Raw genomic sequence first — 17,044 nt, 5'->3', positions numbered from 1 at the left:
AGGGCGGGACCACATCTCAGTCAAGGCCTGCCCACAGGGAAATGACGTCACCGAGACGCGTGAAAAAACTCACGCATGCGCACGAGGGTTCAAGCATGATTGGTGTAATCGCACGTCATTCAAATCTATATAGTTTAAAAAAAAATAAGTGTCGGTTTATTATCTAATAGACCTCATATATATATATATATATATATATATATATATATATATATATATATATATATATATATATATATATATATAAAATCAAATCAACTTTATTTATAAAGCACTTTAAAAATCAGCTGCAGCTGAAACAAAGTGCTGTACACAAGGGGACATACAACCCCTGGCAAAAATTATGGAATCACTGGCCTCGGAGGATGTTCATTCAGTTGTTTAATTTTGTAGAAAAAAAGCAGATCACAGACATGACACAAAACTAAAGTCATTTCAAATGGCAACTTTCTGGCTTTAAGAAACACTATAAGAAGTCAGGAAAAAAAAATTGTGGCAGTCAGTAACGGTTACTTTTTTAGACCAAGCAGATGGAAAAAAATATGGACTCACTCAGTTCTGAGGAATAAATTATGGAATCACCCTGTAAATTTTTATCCCCAAAACTAACACCTGCATCGAATCAGATCTGCTCATTAGTCTTCTTCTAAAAAAGAGTGATCACACCTTGGAGAGCTGTTGCACCAAGTGGACTGACATGAATCATGGCTCCAACACGAGAGATGTCAATTGAAACAAAGGAGAGGATTATCAAACTCTTAAGAGGGTAAATCATCACGCAATGTTGCAAAAGAATGTTGGTTGTTCACAGTCAGCTATGTCTAAACTCTGGACCAAATACAAACAACATGGGAAGGTTGTTAAAGGCAAACATACTGGTAGACCAAGGAAGACATCAAAGCGTCAAGACAGAAAACTTAAAGCAGTATGTCTCAAAAATCGAAAATGCACAACAAAACAAATGAGGAACGAATGGGAGAAAACTGGAGTCAACGTCTGTGACCGAATTGTAAGAAACCGCCTAAAGGAAATTGGATTTACATACAGAAAAGCTAAACGAAAGCCATCATTAACACCTAAACAGAAAAAAACAAGGTTACAATGGGCTAAGGAAAAGCAATCGTGGACTGTGGATGACTGGATGAAAGTCATATTCAGTGATGAATCTTGAATCTGCATTGGGGAAGGTGATGATGCTGGAACTTTTGTTTGGTGCCGTTCCAATGAGATTTATAAAGATGACTGCCTGAAGAGAACATGTAAATTTCCACAGTCATTGATGATATGGGGCTGCATGTCAGGTAAAGGCACTGCGGAGATGGCTGTCATTACGTCATCAATAAATGCACAAGTTTACGTTGATATTTTGGACACTTTTCTTATTCCATCAATTGAAAGGATGTTTGGGGATGATGCATCTTGCCATAGAGCAAAAACTGAAAACATTCCTTGCAAAAAGACACATAGGGTCAATGTCATGGCCTGCAAATAGTCCGGATCTTAATCCAATTGAAAATCTTTGGCAGTTGAACAAAATGGTCCATGACAAGGCTCCAACCTGCAAAGCTGATCTGGCAACAGCAATCAGAGAAAGTTGGAGCCAGATTGATGAAGAGTACTGTTTGTCACTCATTAAGTCCATGCCTCAGAGACTGCAAGCTGTTATAAAAGCCAGAGGTGGTGCAACAAAATACTAGTGATGTGTTGGAGCGTTCTTTTGTTTTTCATGATTCCATAATTTTTTCCTCAGAATTGAGTGATTCCATATTTTTTTCCCTCTGCTTGGTCTAAAAACGTAACCGTTACTGACTGCCACAATTTTTTTTTCCTGATTTCTTATAGTGTTTCTTAAAGCCAGAAAGTTGCCATTTAAAATGACTTTAGTTTTGTGTCATGTCTGTGATCTGCTTCTTTTTTTTCTACAAAATTAAACAACTGAATGAACATCCTCCAAGGCCGGTGATTCCGTAATTTTTGCCAGGGATTGTACAAAAGGTAACAAAACACAAAGTACAAATAAAAACAAGCCTCCCCAAAAATTTAACTAAAACAAGTAAAAACAGTTAAAACAGCCTAAACAGATCGAGAATCTCATTCTGATTTAAAAGCCAGTACATAAAAGTGGGTTTTAAGATTAGTTTTAAAAACAAAGGGAAGAGGCCTGCCTGATATAGAAAATAATTATTATATTATTCTTATGTTATATTAATATATATTATTATAATAGTTTCACAGCTGTCAGTTCCATCATAAAAATGAAGGCTTGCCTTCTGGATCTAACAGCAGTAAAGTTCCGTCAAAAAATTTTTTTTGTCTCTGTCTTAGGTCTCAGATGTCTACCAACTTTCAAAAATTATTTTGTTGAATGGTTTAGGCTTGGGGCTTTAAAAAAGTTTGGAAATTTGAACAGTTTAATCTGTTTTACATATCTACCCCTAACTGTGTGCTTCATTAAAAAAAAAAAAAAAAAAAAACTTTTTACATGAGTGTGCAAGAAGAGAGGATTGAGGTAGGTTAAATTTTAATGCGAATATTGCTAAACAGCAACTCACATTTACCTGATACTGAATCGTCTGCAGCAGAAGGCGCTGCGACAGCCACCATGGAACTGGTTGAAAGTTCATCACTCATGTTGGATGGGTTGCTAGTCAGTCACTGGTTAATTTCCAGCTTAGACTCATTTACAGCCGGGCAGACTGGGACAATACAGATATTTCTCCTCTCTTTCCACTAGCTTGTCTCATTCTTTAGTTTAAGATTTTTCCAAGGTGCAAGATTAAGTGAATGCAGACAGGTAGCTCCAAGATGACCCACCTGGGATCAGATGATGTGTTACCCAATTCCATGCTGGTCCAGTTTCAATTAACATTTTCAAACTGTCCAATCGAATAGGGCCTTCAAGAAGTCCTGTGAAACTTCTCATGTCACTCAGAGCTACTGAGGATCAGACGTGCTCAAAGTATCTCTTTAGCAGGGCTGCAAGTAAATGATTTTCATAATTGAGAAAATAATCTGTCAATTGATTATTTGTTAGTTCCGGAAAATGGTGAAAAATGTTGATCAGTTTTTTTTTTCTAGAGGCCAAGATGATGCCTTCAAATGTCTTGTTTTGACCACAGCCCAATATTCAGTTTACTGTCAGTGAGGAGTAAAGAAAGTAGTCAAAACAGAAAATATTCACATTTAAGGGGCAGAAATTAAAGACTTATCATATTTAAAAACATCACTTAGAACAGTTAGCAAAATAGTTGTCAGTTAATTTAATAGATGGTAAATAATAGACTACCTTTGCAGCTCAACTCTTTGATGTCACCTTTGGGATAGTACCGTAATGTCCAAACTATAAACCGCATCTTTTTTCACACGCTTGGAGCACTGCAGCTTTTACAATAGGGGAGGTGATGGTCTAGTGGTTAAGTGTTGGGTTTGAGACTAGAGGATCCTCTGTTCAAATCCCAGCCTGACTGGTAAATCACTAAGGGCCCTTGGGCAAGGTCCTTAATCCCCTAGTTGCTCCCGGTGTATAGTGAGTACCTTGCATGGCAGCAGCCTGACATCGGGGTGAATGTGAGGCATTGATGAGTAAAGCGCTTTGAGCGTCTGATGCAGATGGATAAGCGCTATATAAATGCAGTCCATTTACCATTTACAATGATGAAGCTAATTTATGGATTTTTACAGGCTTTTTCATAAGTTGAAATCCATCAGTTGATTTCCTGAACAATATTTACTTGTAACACTTCAAGGGGAAAAACAGCATTTGCAGTCCGCATTTAATTAAAAGTTAAATCTTTCTGTCTAACATCTTTCTGTGTAAATATCTCATGTTACAACGTGGAGAGCTGCAGCTTATAGACAAGTGCGGCCTATTTATGTACAATTTCTTTTTTCTTTTTAAAATTGGTGGGTGCAGCTAATATTCAGGTGTGCTCTATAGTCTGGAAATTATGGGTATGCGTTTTACCCATAAACTGTTGGGACTCACATACAGTGTGATACCTTTGGTGCATATCTTTACATGTGTAAGCATCGTTTGTCGTTAGTTTCTTCAGTTGTTATCGGTAGATTTTTGCACGTTATGAACAAAATATGGATCAGGTAGATGAGTTGAGCTTATAAAGCATGTTCAGATATTTGATAACCTCACTTTCAAACTGCAAAGACATATGTCAGTAAATTTTTGGAAAGTGAACTGGACTTGGATGCCTGTCAAATTGCAAGCCTGTGCTAGTGAACTGATTTGTTCTACCCCCAGGATGCTTTTGCCTGCCTTTGTTGGTGAACACTTTAGTGTGTCCCAGGCTGCACCCCGCTTCTTGCCCAGTGACTGTTCCCATGGCCCTTAATTGGAATAAGTGTGTGTGTGTGTGTGTGTGTGTGTGTGTATATATTATATATATATATACACACACACACACACACAGTTGTATGCAAAGGTTTGGGCACCCCTGATAATTTTCACGGTTTTCCTTTATAAATCATTGGTTGTCTGGATCAGAAATCTCAGTTAAATATATCATATAGCAGACAAACACAGTGATATTTGAGAAGTGAAATTAAGTTTATAGGATTTACAGAAAGTGTGCAATAATTATTTAAACAAAATTGGGCAGGTGCATAAATTTGGGTACCCTTGTCATTTTATTGATATGAATACATGTAGCACTAATTATTGGTTTGGTAAGCTCATTGACCCTTGACCTCCTTACGCAAGTGAATCCAATCACGAGAAAAGGTATTTAAGGTGGCCATTTACAAATGTTTCCCCTCTTTGCATCTCTTCTAATGAGTGGCAACATGGAAGCCTCTAAACAACTCTCAAATGACATGAAAACAGAGATTGTTCAACATCATGGTTTAGGGGAAAGATACAAAAAGCTATCTCAGAGATTTCAGCTCTGTTTCCACTGTGAGGAACATAGTGAGGAAATGGTTAACCACAGGCACAGTACTAGTTAAGGCCCGAAGTGGCAGGCCAAGAAAAATCTCAGATAAGCTGAAACGAAGGATGGTGAGAACAGTCATAGTCAACCCACAGACCTACAACATGATCTTGCTGCAAATAGTATCTCTGTGCATTGTTCGACTATACAGCACACTTTGCACAAAGAGATGTTGTAATGCAGAGGAAGCCTTTGCTGCGTACACGCCACAGTCGGTTGAGGTACAGTGAGACATATAAGTATTTGATCCACTGTCAGTTTTGTAAGTTTTCCCACCTACAAAGAATGGAGAGGTCTGCAATTTATATCGTAGTAGGTACACTTCAACTGTGAGAGACAGAATATATAAAAAAAAAAATAATCAGAAAATAACTTTGTATGATTTTTAAATAATTAATTTGCATTTTATTGCATGAAATAAGTATTTGATACAATAGAAAAACAGACCTTAATATTTAATACAGAAACCTTTGTTTGCAGTTTCATACGTCAGACGTTTCCTGTCTAGTTCTTGACCAAGTTTGCACACTGCAGCAGGGATTTTGGTCCACTCCTCCATACAGATCTTCTCCAGATCTTTCAGGTTTTGACTTCCAGCTCCCTCCAAAGATTTTCTATTGAGTTCAGGTCTGGAGACTGGCCAGGCCACTCCAGGACCTTGAAATGCTTCTTATGGAGCTATTCCTTAGTTGCCCTGGCTGTGTGTTTGGGGTCATTGTCATGCTGAAGACCCAGCCACTACCCATCTTCAATGGTCTTACCGAGAGAAAGAGGTTGTTTGCCAAAATCTGATGATACATGACTCCATCCATCCTCCTTTGAATACGGTGCAGTTGTCCTGTCCCCTTTGCAGAAAGCAACCCCCAAAAATGATGTTTCTACCCCCATGCTTCACAGTTGGGACGGTGTTCTTTGGGTTGTTCTCATCCTTTTTTCCTCCAAACACAGCAAGTGGAATTGATACCAAAAAGCTCTATTTTTGTCTCATCTGACCACATGACCTTCTCCCATGCCTCCTCTGGATCATCCAGATGGTCACTGGTGAACTTCAAACGGGCCTGGACATGTGCTGGCTTGAGCAGGGGGACCTTGCTGCCCTGCAGGATTTTAAACCATGACAGCATCATGTGTTACTAATGTAATCTTTGTGACTGTGGTCCAAGCTCTCTTCAGGTCACTGACCAGGTCCTCCTGTGTAGTTCTGGGCTTTCTCAGAATCATTCTTACCCCACAAGACCAGATCTTACATGGAGCCACAGACCAAGGAAGATTGACAGTCATCATGTGTTTCTTCTATTTTCTAATAATTGCGCCAACAGTTGTTGTCTTCTCACCAAGCTGCTTGCCTATTGTCCTGTAGACCATCCCAGCCTTGTACAGGTCTAAAATTTTGTCCCTGGTGTCCTTAGACAGCTCTTTGGTCTTTGTCATAGTGGATAGGTTGGATAGTGATTGATTGAGTGTGTGAATAGGTGTGTTTTATACACGTAATGGTTCAAACAGGTGCCATTAATACAGGTAAAGAGTGCAGAATAGGAGGACTTCTTAAAGAAAAGTTAACAGGTCCGTGAGAGCCAGAATTCTTGCTGGTTGGTAGGTGATCAAATACTTGTTTCATGCAATAAAATGAAAATTAATTATTTTAAAATCATACAATATGATTTTTCTGACTTTTTTTTAGATTCTGTTTCTCACAGTTGAAGTGTACCTATGATAAAAATTACAGACCTCTCAATTCTTTGTAGGTGGGAAAACTTGCAAAATTGACAGCGGATCAAATACTTATTTGCTTCAGTGTATGCTAAAGCATATTTGGACAAGTCAGCTTCATTTTGGAATAAGGTGCTGTGGACTGATGAAACTAAAATAGAGTTTGGACATAACAAGGGGCGGTATGCATGGCTGAAAAAGAACATAGCATTCCAAGAAAAACACTTGCTACCTACAGTAAAATTTGGAGGTGGTTCAATCATGCTGTGTGGCTGTGTGGCCAGTGCAGGTACTGGGAATCTTGTTAAAGTTGAGGGTCACAGTAACATGGATTCCAGTCAATATCGGCAGATTCTTGAGAACAATGTTCATCAGTGACAAAGTTGAAGTTGCGCCCGGGCTGGATCTTTCAACAAGACAACGTGCCTAAACACTGCTCAAAATCTACTAAGGCATTCATGCAGAGGAACAGCATTCTGGAATGGCCGTCTCAGTCTCCAGACCTGAATATTATTGAAAGTCTGTGGTGTGATTTTAAGCGGGCTGTCCGTGCTCAGAAACCAACAAACCTGAGATGTTTTTTAAAGACGAATGGTCCAAAATATCTTCAAACAGAATCCAGACTCTCATTGAAAGCTATAGGAAGCGTTTTAGAGACTGTTATTTCTGCAAAAGGAGGATCTACTAATATTTATGTATTCTTTATATTGGGGTGCCCAAATTTATGCACCTGCCTAATTTTGTTTAAAGGATTATTGCACATTTTCTGTAAATCCTATAAACTTCATTTCACTTCTCAAATATCACTGTGTTTGTCTGCGATATGATATATTTAACTGAAATTGCTGATCCAAACAAACAATGATTTATAAAGGAAAATCATGGAAATCATCAGGGGGGCACAAACTGTTACATACAACTGTATATGTATGTTTAAATTTTGTGTATTTCCTCTTAGCAAATCCTGGCTTCACCTCTGTTGTAATTTTTATCTGAGGTCATGGAGCAGTCAATATCTGCTCTCTTGTAATTGGTGTCCAGTGACTCACTCGGACTACTTTATCAGTCAGGATTGTTACCTTTGCTCATCAGGTTTATTGTCTTTGGGGTTTCATCTTTAGCCTCTTGCAGTAAGATGCTTTTTTTTGTTCTATTGCCTAGTATTTGTTGGTCAACCAGTGGGTGCAAATGAGTGCTGTCCATGAGGGTTTTTGGGTAGACTGGCAATACCACTCCTGTGCTTTACTTGGGAATGAAGCTCTTGCTTTCATTGTTGATTAGTTATTTAGTCTATAAAAGGCAGAAAGCATAGACAGTGTAATTTAGTTTTCCTCAACCAAATATTTTTTTTAAAACAACTTGCTTAGTCTGAACAACAAAGAAAATTAACTTCATCCAATACAGTGTTCCCTTGTTTATTGCGGGAGTTATGTTTTAAAAATAGCCCGCGATATGCAAAATCCGTGAAGTAGTCAGCGTTATTTTTTACAATTATTATAGATGTTTTAAAGCTGTAAAACCCCTCACTACACACTTTATACACTTCTCAATCAGGCATGAACATTTTCTCACTTTTCTCTCGTGTGTAAACACTCTCAAAGTTCAAACCTGAGTAGAAAAATAAGACCAACCTGTTTTCAGGCCCAAACATTTGTTTGAGAAATAATAGAACATTTTCCTATAAATAATTATGATGGCTTTTAGAACTAACAAATTTAATTTTAGGGTGATTCTTTAACTATGGGCACTATTGGCCTTGTAAATGTAATTTCCACCACACCATTGCCTTACAATATAACGTGCCTTGGGGCAACTGTTTGTTGTGATTTGGCGCTATATACATGTGCTCTGATGTCACTGTTTTATCTCCATAGAAACTCCCCAAACAATCTTTCATACAAACTGTTTAGGGACATTACAGTGTTGTGGTGGAAATTACGGCAATAGTGTGGGACAACTACATTTTGTTTTAAAAAATCACAACAGTTGTATGACATTGAATACCCCAATTATGTTTTGATTATTTTATTCAGAGATATTTTAAAACATTAGAAAAAACGTTTCTTTACCATTCCTTTTTATCATTGAAGATCAAAAGTCTGGGTGTGGGACAAGCACAAAACGGCAATATTTGCATATAATGATGCTGAGAAAAGGTGAAAAAGTCATCATAGACTACTAGAACAAATTTCTCAAAACACTTTCATTGTAAAGATAACTATAAAAGTGTGAAATTTCCCCTTTTTTCTGTTTTTCATACAATATGATCAGAGGACATAAGTGCCCGTAGTCTAAGAATCACCCTTTAGCGATCAACGTACGAGGTTGGACACATAAGAAATTATTAATAGTGACTGACCAGTATTTCACAGTTCCTCTGATCGCGCCTCTTCGTCCTGGCGCCGCTGCGCTGTCACGTCTTTTTCCACTGACTCACACCTCTCTGCAGGTGTCTTTTTCCGAGTGTAGAACACAGTTATGGGTAGTTGTTGGCGCTCTTTTTTTCTTCTGGGCGAGAAGACTCTTATAAACAGACACGCAGAACACAATGCGCGTACTCTCCCTTCACAGTGTCGAGACTGGCTGCTTGATGAGGCCGCGGAACACAATGCAATGTAAAAAAAAAAAGAAAAGCATGCAAAATTGGACAAAAAAAAATCCGCGAAACAGCGAGGCCGCGAAAGGTGAACCGCGTTATAGTGAGGGACCGCTGTACAGGCCCTGAGGACCACTGGGTCAGTGCTTATTCCTGGATATTGTAACGTTTGGCAGATGAGTCTATGATACGTGCAGGGTACTAGTCCATCACTGGTTACTTCCCCAGCTAAGACCAGTGCGTGTTTACAGCTGGTTCGACTTAGACAATGCAGATCAAATGTCTTGTCCATGAACAGAGACAGTTTGCATTAAATACACACCGGAACTTGAACTGGGGTTCATATGTTGGTAGTTCAACTTATTTTGATGCTTTCTGGACTAATTGGAGGGAACTGGGTCCGTTTTGTTTTATTTCGCTCAAAGTTAAATACTTGGGGTTTGGACTGTTGGTTGGACAAAACTAATAATTGGAAGATTTCACCTTTGGCTTTGGAAAACTACAATTGGAACTTTTTTCTGATTTTTCAGACAAGCGCAGAGTTGCTGTCTTAATGGTCAATGAAAGCGGGCTTGTTGGATTCCACATCAAACAGGGAATCTACTAAGGTGCTTGTGATGAAGGAATAGAATCCACAAGTTGCCCAAAGTGTGCATTTAATTTATTTATATTTTAAAGTTGCAGCCCTTAATCATCAGGCAAAGGCATAGATGCTGGCTGTGTTCGGGTTGCGTTACACTATCTGTGCTGTCTTTGCTGCTGTCTCAGGCCTTTGCTCAGTTCGATGCAGAGGGGGATGGGGTTCTGGATGTTGAGAGTATGCTGATTGCTCTGAAGAACTCCAATGGAGCTAATTTACAAGGCGAGCTGAGTCATGTGATAAGACAGCTCCAGGCGTGTTCTCTAACTCCAGGTAAAACTGATGCCTCCACCGACCACACCAACCAGTTTAGTTTTAAATAATAGCCCGGACAGTGTCACTAGTTGGTAGAAGGACAAACTGTGGTATAACTGAGTTTGTTGTTTTCCCACTTTTTTTCTTTTCTACACAGGTTTTGTTGACATATTCTCCAAGACCAAAGACCGTTTAGGGGCGCATGCCTCTAAGATCCTCAAATTTTTACTTAGGAATCGTATTCCCAGCAGTGCCATCCCATTCCCTATTTTAGAGGGCTACAACAGTATCTGCACCATGAGGTCTACTGTGGTCCAGGACTTCTTGGAGTTCCTTCTGCAGAAGGAGAAAGGTGACTGAGCAGTGGGGCTGAATAAAATGGCCAATAATGGTGAAATTCCTGACTCTTGAATAATTGTACTTGCTGCTTTCAGATTTGGACATCCAGTATAGATCTGATCTGAACCGTGACCCAGAGGTGGACAAAGTCAGAGTGGTCACACAGTGTTACAGCACCATAGAAGCTTCATCGAATGCTGCTGACGTATACAAGATGACTAATGGTGAAACCTCATCTTTCTGGCAGTCAGACGGCAGCGCGCGCACACACTGGATAAGGCAAGAATATCAACTCTGCAGCATGTGACTCCACACTCTGCTGCTAAATGCTGTTATACCTGCTCTTTGACTTATGGGGTAGTTTGCTCCACATACAGCCAGATCCAAAACTATTTGGACAGTGACACTTTTTTTGTTGTTGTTGTTGTTGTTCTCTGTACACCACCGCACTGGAGTTGAAATGAAAAAGTCAAAATGTGTTTATAGTGTAGATTTAGCTTTAATTGTAGGGGTTCATCAAAAACATCATTAACCTTTTGAGTATTACATTTTTATATTTAGTCCCTTTGTTTTCAGAGGTTATAAATAAGTGTACATTTTCAAAAATACAGTTGTATGCAAAAATTCGGGCACCCCTGATAATTTTCATGATTTTCCTTTATAAATCATTGGTTGTCTGGATCAGAAATTTAAGTTAAATATATCATATTTCAGATGAACACACTGATATTTGGGAAATTAAATTAAGTTTCTAGTATGTACAGAAAGTGTGCAATAATTATTTAAACAAAAGTGGGCACGTGCATACATTTGGGCACCTTTGTCATTTTATTGAATACATTTAGCAGTAATTATTGGAACACAAAATTGGTTTGGTAAGCTCATTGATCCTTGACCTCCTTACACAGGTGAATCCAATCATGAGAGGGTATTTAAGGTGGCCATTTGCAAATGTTTCTCCTCTTTGCATCTCTTCTAATGAGTGGCAACATGGGAGCCTCTAAACAACTCTCAAATGACCTGAAAACAAAGATTGTTCAACTTCATGGTTTAGGGGAAGGATACAAAAAGCTATCTCAGAGATTTCAGCTCTCAGTTTCCACTGTGAGGAACTTAGTGAGGAAATGGTTGACCACAAGCACAGTACTAGTTAAGGCCCAAAGTGGCAGGCAAAGAAAAATCTCAAATAAGCTGAAGCGAAGGATGGTGAGAACAGTCATAGTCTATCCACAGACCTGCTCCAAAGACCTACAACATGATCTTGCTGCAGATAGTGTCTCTGTGCATCTTTCCACTATACAGCGCCCTTTGCACAAAGAGATGCTGTATGATGCTGAAATGCAGGGGAAACCTTTTCTGTGTACACACCTCAAACAGAGTCACTTGAGGTATGCTAAAGCACATTTGAACAAGCCAGCTTCATTTTGGAATAAGGTGCTGTGGACTGATGAAACTAAAACTGAGTTATTTGAACATAACAAGGGGCGGTATGCATGGCTGAAAAAGAACACAGCATTCCAAGAAAAACATTTGCTACCTGCAGTAAAGTTTGGAGATGGTTCCATCATGCTTTGGGGCTGTGTGGCCAGTGCAGCTACTGGAAATCTTGTTAAAGTTGAGGGTCACATGGATTCCACTCAATATCAGCAGAATCTTGAGAACAATGTTCATGAACCAGTGACAGAGTTGAAGTTGCACCAGGGCTGGATCTTTCAACAAGACAATGACTCGAAACACTGCTCAAAATCTACTAAGGCATTCATGCAGAGGAACAAGTACAACGTTCTGGAATGGCCATCTCAGTCCCCAGACCTGAATATTGAAAATCTGTGGTGTGATTTTAAGCGGGCTGTTCATGCTCGGAAACCAACAAACCTGAGATGTTTCGTAAAGAAGAATGGTCCAAAATACCTTCAACCAGAGTCCAGACTCTCACTGGAAGCTATAGGAAGTGTTTAGAGGCTGTTATTTCTGCAAAAGGCGGCTCTACTAAATATTGATGTTTTTTTTTCTGTTGGGGTGCCCAAATTTATGTACCTGCCTAATTTTGTTTAAAGAATTATTGCACACTTTCTCTAAATCCTATAAACTTCATTTCACTTCTCAAATGTCACTGTGTTTGTCTGCTATATGATATATTTAACTGAAATTGATGATCTGAACAACCAATGATTTATAAAGGAAAATCATGGAAATCAACAGGGGTGCCCAAACTTTTACATACTACTGTACATATGGTATGGTAAGGGCATCCCACAGCCTTGTCCGCGCTGGCTGTAGGGGCAGTATATGTTCAAGTCTTTGATTTCTGGAGCGTGACATATGAGGGTGGTGCCATCCCTGCTCTGTTCACGACCATCAGCTTCAACTCTAGAAAGAGTCAGCTCCCTGTGAGAGTTTTCAAGTCATTAGTCCGAGTGAGAGTCAAACCAATGACCTTCTGAGCCATAGTCAAATTCTTTAATTGTTCAGAAGGTTCACAAAACCTGAGTGACCATGCAAGAAAGAGACTAGTGAGGGAAGCCACTAATACACCCATGACAACCCTGTGGCTGTTATCAGGACTGTGTTGTGTAACGTTTTTCTGTTGCATCTCTAAAAAGCTATAGATTAAAATTATGTGAAATTTCATCTACAGTTTTGTCAAGTGGTAAACAGGAGACTTGAGCCTAGAAACAATGTGTTTCTGTGTATTTAAATCCTTCTTTGTTCCCCTCTGCTATGTAGCTATATCTGTTGATATAACAGACAAAAGTTAAACTATCCCCACTTTGACCAAGGCTATCCTTCAGAGTTGTCTTGAGTAAATTGGTGGCTTTCCTCATGAGTCTCTTTCTTGCATGGTAACTCAGTTTTTGAGATACCACGCCAGAGAGAGTTACCACGCAGAATGGTGCTCTTTGTATTTCTGAATGGCCAACATGAATGAAGTCCAAGAGATAGTCAGTGACTCGGAAATGTTCATATATCCATCTCCTGACTAGTCTGCGGAAAAACAGCTGTAAAAGTGATGTGTATTGACAATAATCCTTATATTTTTACACTCAACAAGAATATAAACACAACACTTTTGGTTTTGCTCCCATTTTGTATGAGATGAACTCAAAGATCTAAAACTTTTTCCACATACACAATATCACCATTTCCCTCAAATATTGTTCACAAACCAGTCTAAATCTGTGATAGTGAGCACTTCTCCTTTGCTGAGATAATCCATCCCACCTCACAGGTGTGCCATATCAAGATGCTGATTAGACACCATGATTAGTGCACAGGTGTGCCTTAGACTGCCCACAATAAAAGGCCGCTCTGAAAGGTGCAGTTTTATCACACAGCACAGTGCCACAGATGTCGCAAGATTTGAGGGAGCGTGCAATTGGCATGCTGACAGCAGGAATGTCAACAAGAGCTGTTGCTCGTGTATTGAATGTTCATTTCTCTACCATAAGCCGTCTCCAAAGGCGTTTCAGAGAATTTGGCAGTACATCCAACCAGCCTCACAACCGCAGACCACGTGTAACTACACCAGCCCAGGACCTCCACATCCAGCATGTTCACCTCCAAGATCGTCTGAGACCAGCCACTTGGACAGCTGCTGAAACAATCGGTTTGCATAACCAAAGAATTTCTGCACAAACTGTCAGAAACCGTCTCAGGGAAGCTCATCTGCATGCTCGTCATCCTCATCGGGGTCTCGACATGACTCCAGTTCGTCGTCGTAACTGACTTGAGTGGGCAAATGCTCACATTCGCTGGCGTTTGGCACGTTGGAGAGGTGTTCTCTTCACGGATGAATCCCGGTTCACACTGTCCAGGGCAGATGGCAGACAGCGTGTGTGGCGTCGTGTGGGTGAGCGGTTTTCTGATGTCAGTGTTGTGGATCGAGTGGCCCATGGTGGCGGTGGGGTTATGGTATGGGCAGGCGTCTGTTATGGACGAAGAACACAGGTGCATTTTATTGATGGCATTTTGAATGCACAGAGATACCGTGACGAGATCCTGAGGCCCATTGTTGTGCCATACATCCAAGAACATCACCTCATGTTGCAGCAGGATAATACACGGCCCCATGTTGCAAGGATCTGTACACAATTCTTGGAAGCTGAAAATGTCCCAGTTCTTGCATGCCGGCATACTCACCGGACATGTCACCCATTGAGCATGTTTGGGATGCTCTGGACCGGCGTATATGACAGCGTGTACCAGTTCCTGCCAATATCCAGCAACTTCACACAGCCATTGAAGAGGAGTGGACCAACATTCCACAGGCCACAATTGACAACATGATCAACTCTATGCAAAGGAGTTGTGTTGCACTGCATGAGGCAAATGGTCACACCAGATACTGACTGGTATCCCCCCCCCCAATAAAACAAAACTGCACCTTTCAGAGTGGCCTTTTATTGTGGGGAGTCTAAGGCACACCTGTGCACTAATCAGCATCTTGATATGGCACACCTGTGAAGTGGGATGGATTATCTCAGCAAAGGAGAAGTGCTCACTATCACAGATTTAGACTGGTTTGTGAACAATATTTGAGGGAAATGGTGATATTGTGTATGTGGAAAAAGTTTTAGATCTTTGAGTTCATCTCATACAAAATGGGAGCAAAACCAAAAGTGTTGCGTTTATATTTTTGTTGAGTGTAGTTAGTTTGTCCAGTTACCTATGGACTCTGAAAATGGAGGGAGCCTATATACAAATGTCTGTGCTTAATGCAATATTTTTTTAAACCCTTTAAATTAAAGCTGAAAGTTGAGGCAACAAGAGCATCTGTGTTTGTTACATGTCATCTCCTTTGTGGTGGTGTACAGAAGCAAAATAATCACTGACTGAATACTTACAGACTTTAGAGTACAACCAGTTTTTAAGTGGAAATTTGTCACTTCTCTGTCGACAGGTTAAAAATGAAACCAGATGTGGTTCTGCGACGCCTGGCCATTGCTGTTGCTTCCAATGACCACAGCTATATGCCTCAGCTGGTTTCAGTTGCTGTGGGGAAAAACCGTAGTTCCCTGCAGGAGATCAAAGACATCCGCATCCCCGGCAATGTCACAGGCTATGTAGCGCTCTTGGAGAACGCCAACATTACACACCCCTGTGAGTCACTACCTGTCTGTGTTTACATGAGTCAGAACAGTCTGAAATACTTCACTTTTGGATCAGTCTTTAGAATCCAGGGGCTGATTATTTTTGTGCTCATTGATACTTTCAGTATTGTAATTTTATTTTCATAATACGTAAATCCATTTTTTTAATCCACAATTGATATAACTCAAATTCAGTTGCATGTTGTAGATTGAATTTAATGTAGTACTGCTTTTAATCAGCAGAGGGCACAATGTAGTAGTTGTACATTAGATTTGAGTATTATGCAGTTTTTCATCTCTGGTTTCAAGCAATTACTAATCGTGGAAGACAGTGAGAGATTATGCATCGGTTGAAATTGACCACTGATATCTCCTTTAAGGAGTGTCATCTTGAGAGTGCGACAGTGAAGGGTAGGGTGAGTGTTTACTTTTCCATGTGCAATGATTGAGATGTACTGGGGCAGTCAGCTAAATGTGGACTGAGCCAGTGAGTTGTTATAGCTTGGTATCCAGTTTTCACACTGACCTCTGGAAAAGTTAGTCAAAGATATGGAGAAGAGTTTGGCTGCCTGATGCACTGTGGCAGACATTTTATGCAGCCAAATTCGGGATTGTGAAAGATACACTAACGGGCAGTGCTGAGCCTTCAAAACTCGGGTTTTACAACTTTCATCTTACATACGCAATACGTATTAAATTTAATATTGCATACATATTAAAGGTCTTATCTGTGAGTCAGCAGGCCAAAGTTTCTCACTGTAGTTAGTTGTGTTGCCAAACAGTAGAGAAGAAAATTCTCACAGGTTTAGTGTCTGCTCAGGGATCAGTGTGGATGATGTTCAGTGAGAATTAACTGATCAAGAAGCTGAATAATCCCATTGTGATGGACAGATGAAGCCTCATGAAGCTTTCTTTTTTCCGAAGTGAGTTTAAGGAACTTTGAACACTGTGCCATGAGTTTCAAAACACTGAAATGACTCAACTCATCTGAGTTATGATTTTTAGTCACATAACACTGACTACTTGATACAGGGTCTTTAATCTCATGGCTTCATTTTGCAAACAACTTTGAAGTGTGGCCAAAAAAAGCACATCTTATTTGAGATTAAATAATTATTTTTATTGGTTCAATCAATCAATCAAGTTTTATTTCTAAAGCGCTTTACAACAACCAAAGTTGATCAAAGTGCTGCACACAGTTAAAAACAACCATAAGATAACACATATACATCTAAAATATATTAAAGTTGTTGATTTCCAGGGAGTCACAGCTCTGTCAAAAGCCAATCGAAACAAATGCGTTTTCAGCCTGGCTTTGAACAGGGGCAGGGATGAGATGGAGCGTAACTCCAGAGGAAGAGAGTTCCAGAGTCTAGGACCTGCCAAGGCACAATCGCCCCACTGTCTGTACCTTGACCTTGGAACCACCAGCAGGTGTTGGTCTGAAGAGCGCAAGGCTCTGCTGGGCTGG

The 17,044-nt window shown here is 39.9% G+C and overlaps 1 protein-coding gene across 1 annotated transcript in view; it reads left to right on the top strand.

The window, feature by feature from the left end:
* zzef1 (zinc finger, ZZ-type with EF hand domain 1) overlaps window positions 1–17,044 on the top strand; it is a 100,005-nt gene that overhangs the window by 2,438 nt on the left and 80,523 nt on the right. Inside the window, exons 2-5 of the mRNA XM_034178984.1 lie at window positions 10,018–10,162; window positions 10,302–10,496; window positions 10,579–10,762; window positions 15,384–15,583. Coding sequence (XP_034034875.1) covers window positions 10,018–10,162; window positions 10,302–10,496; window positions 10,579–10,762; window positions 15,384–15,583 — 724 coding nt within the window. The remainder of the gene's footprint in view (window positions 1–10,017; window positions 10,163–10,301; window positions 10,497–10,578; window positions 10,763–15,383; window positions 15,584–17,044) is intronic.

Source organism: Thalassophryne amazonica, chromosome 9, assembly GCF_902500255.1.
Source record: "Thalassophryne amazonica chromosome 9, fThaAma1.1, whole genome shotgun sequence".
NCBI classification, from domain to species: domain Eukaryota; kingdom Metazoa; phylum Chordata; class Actinopteri; order Batrachoidiformes; family Batrachoididae; genus Thalassophryne; species Thalassophryne amazonica.
Note: the sequence above shows the minus strand (reverse complement) of the source record. Positions and strands in the feature narration are given on the sequence as shown.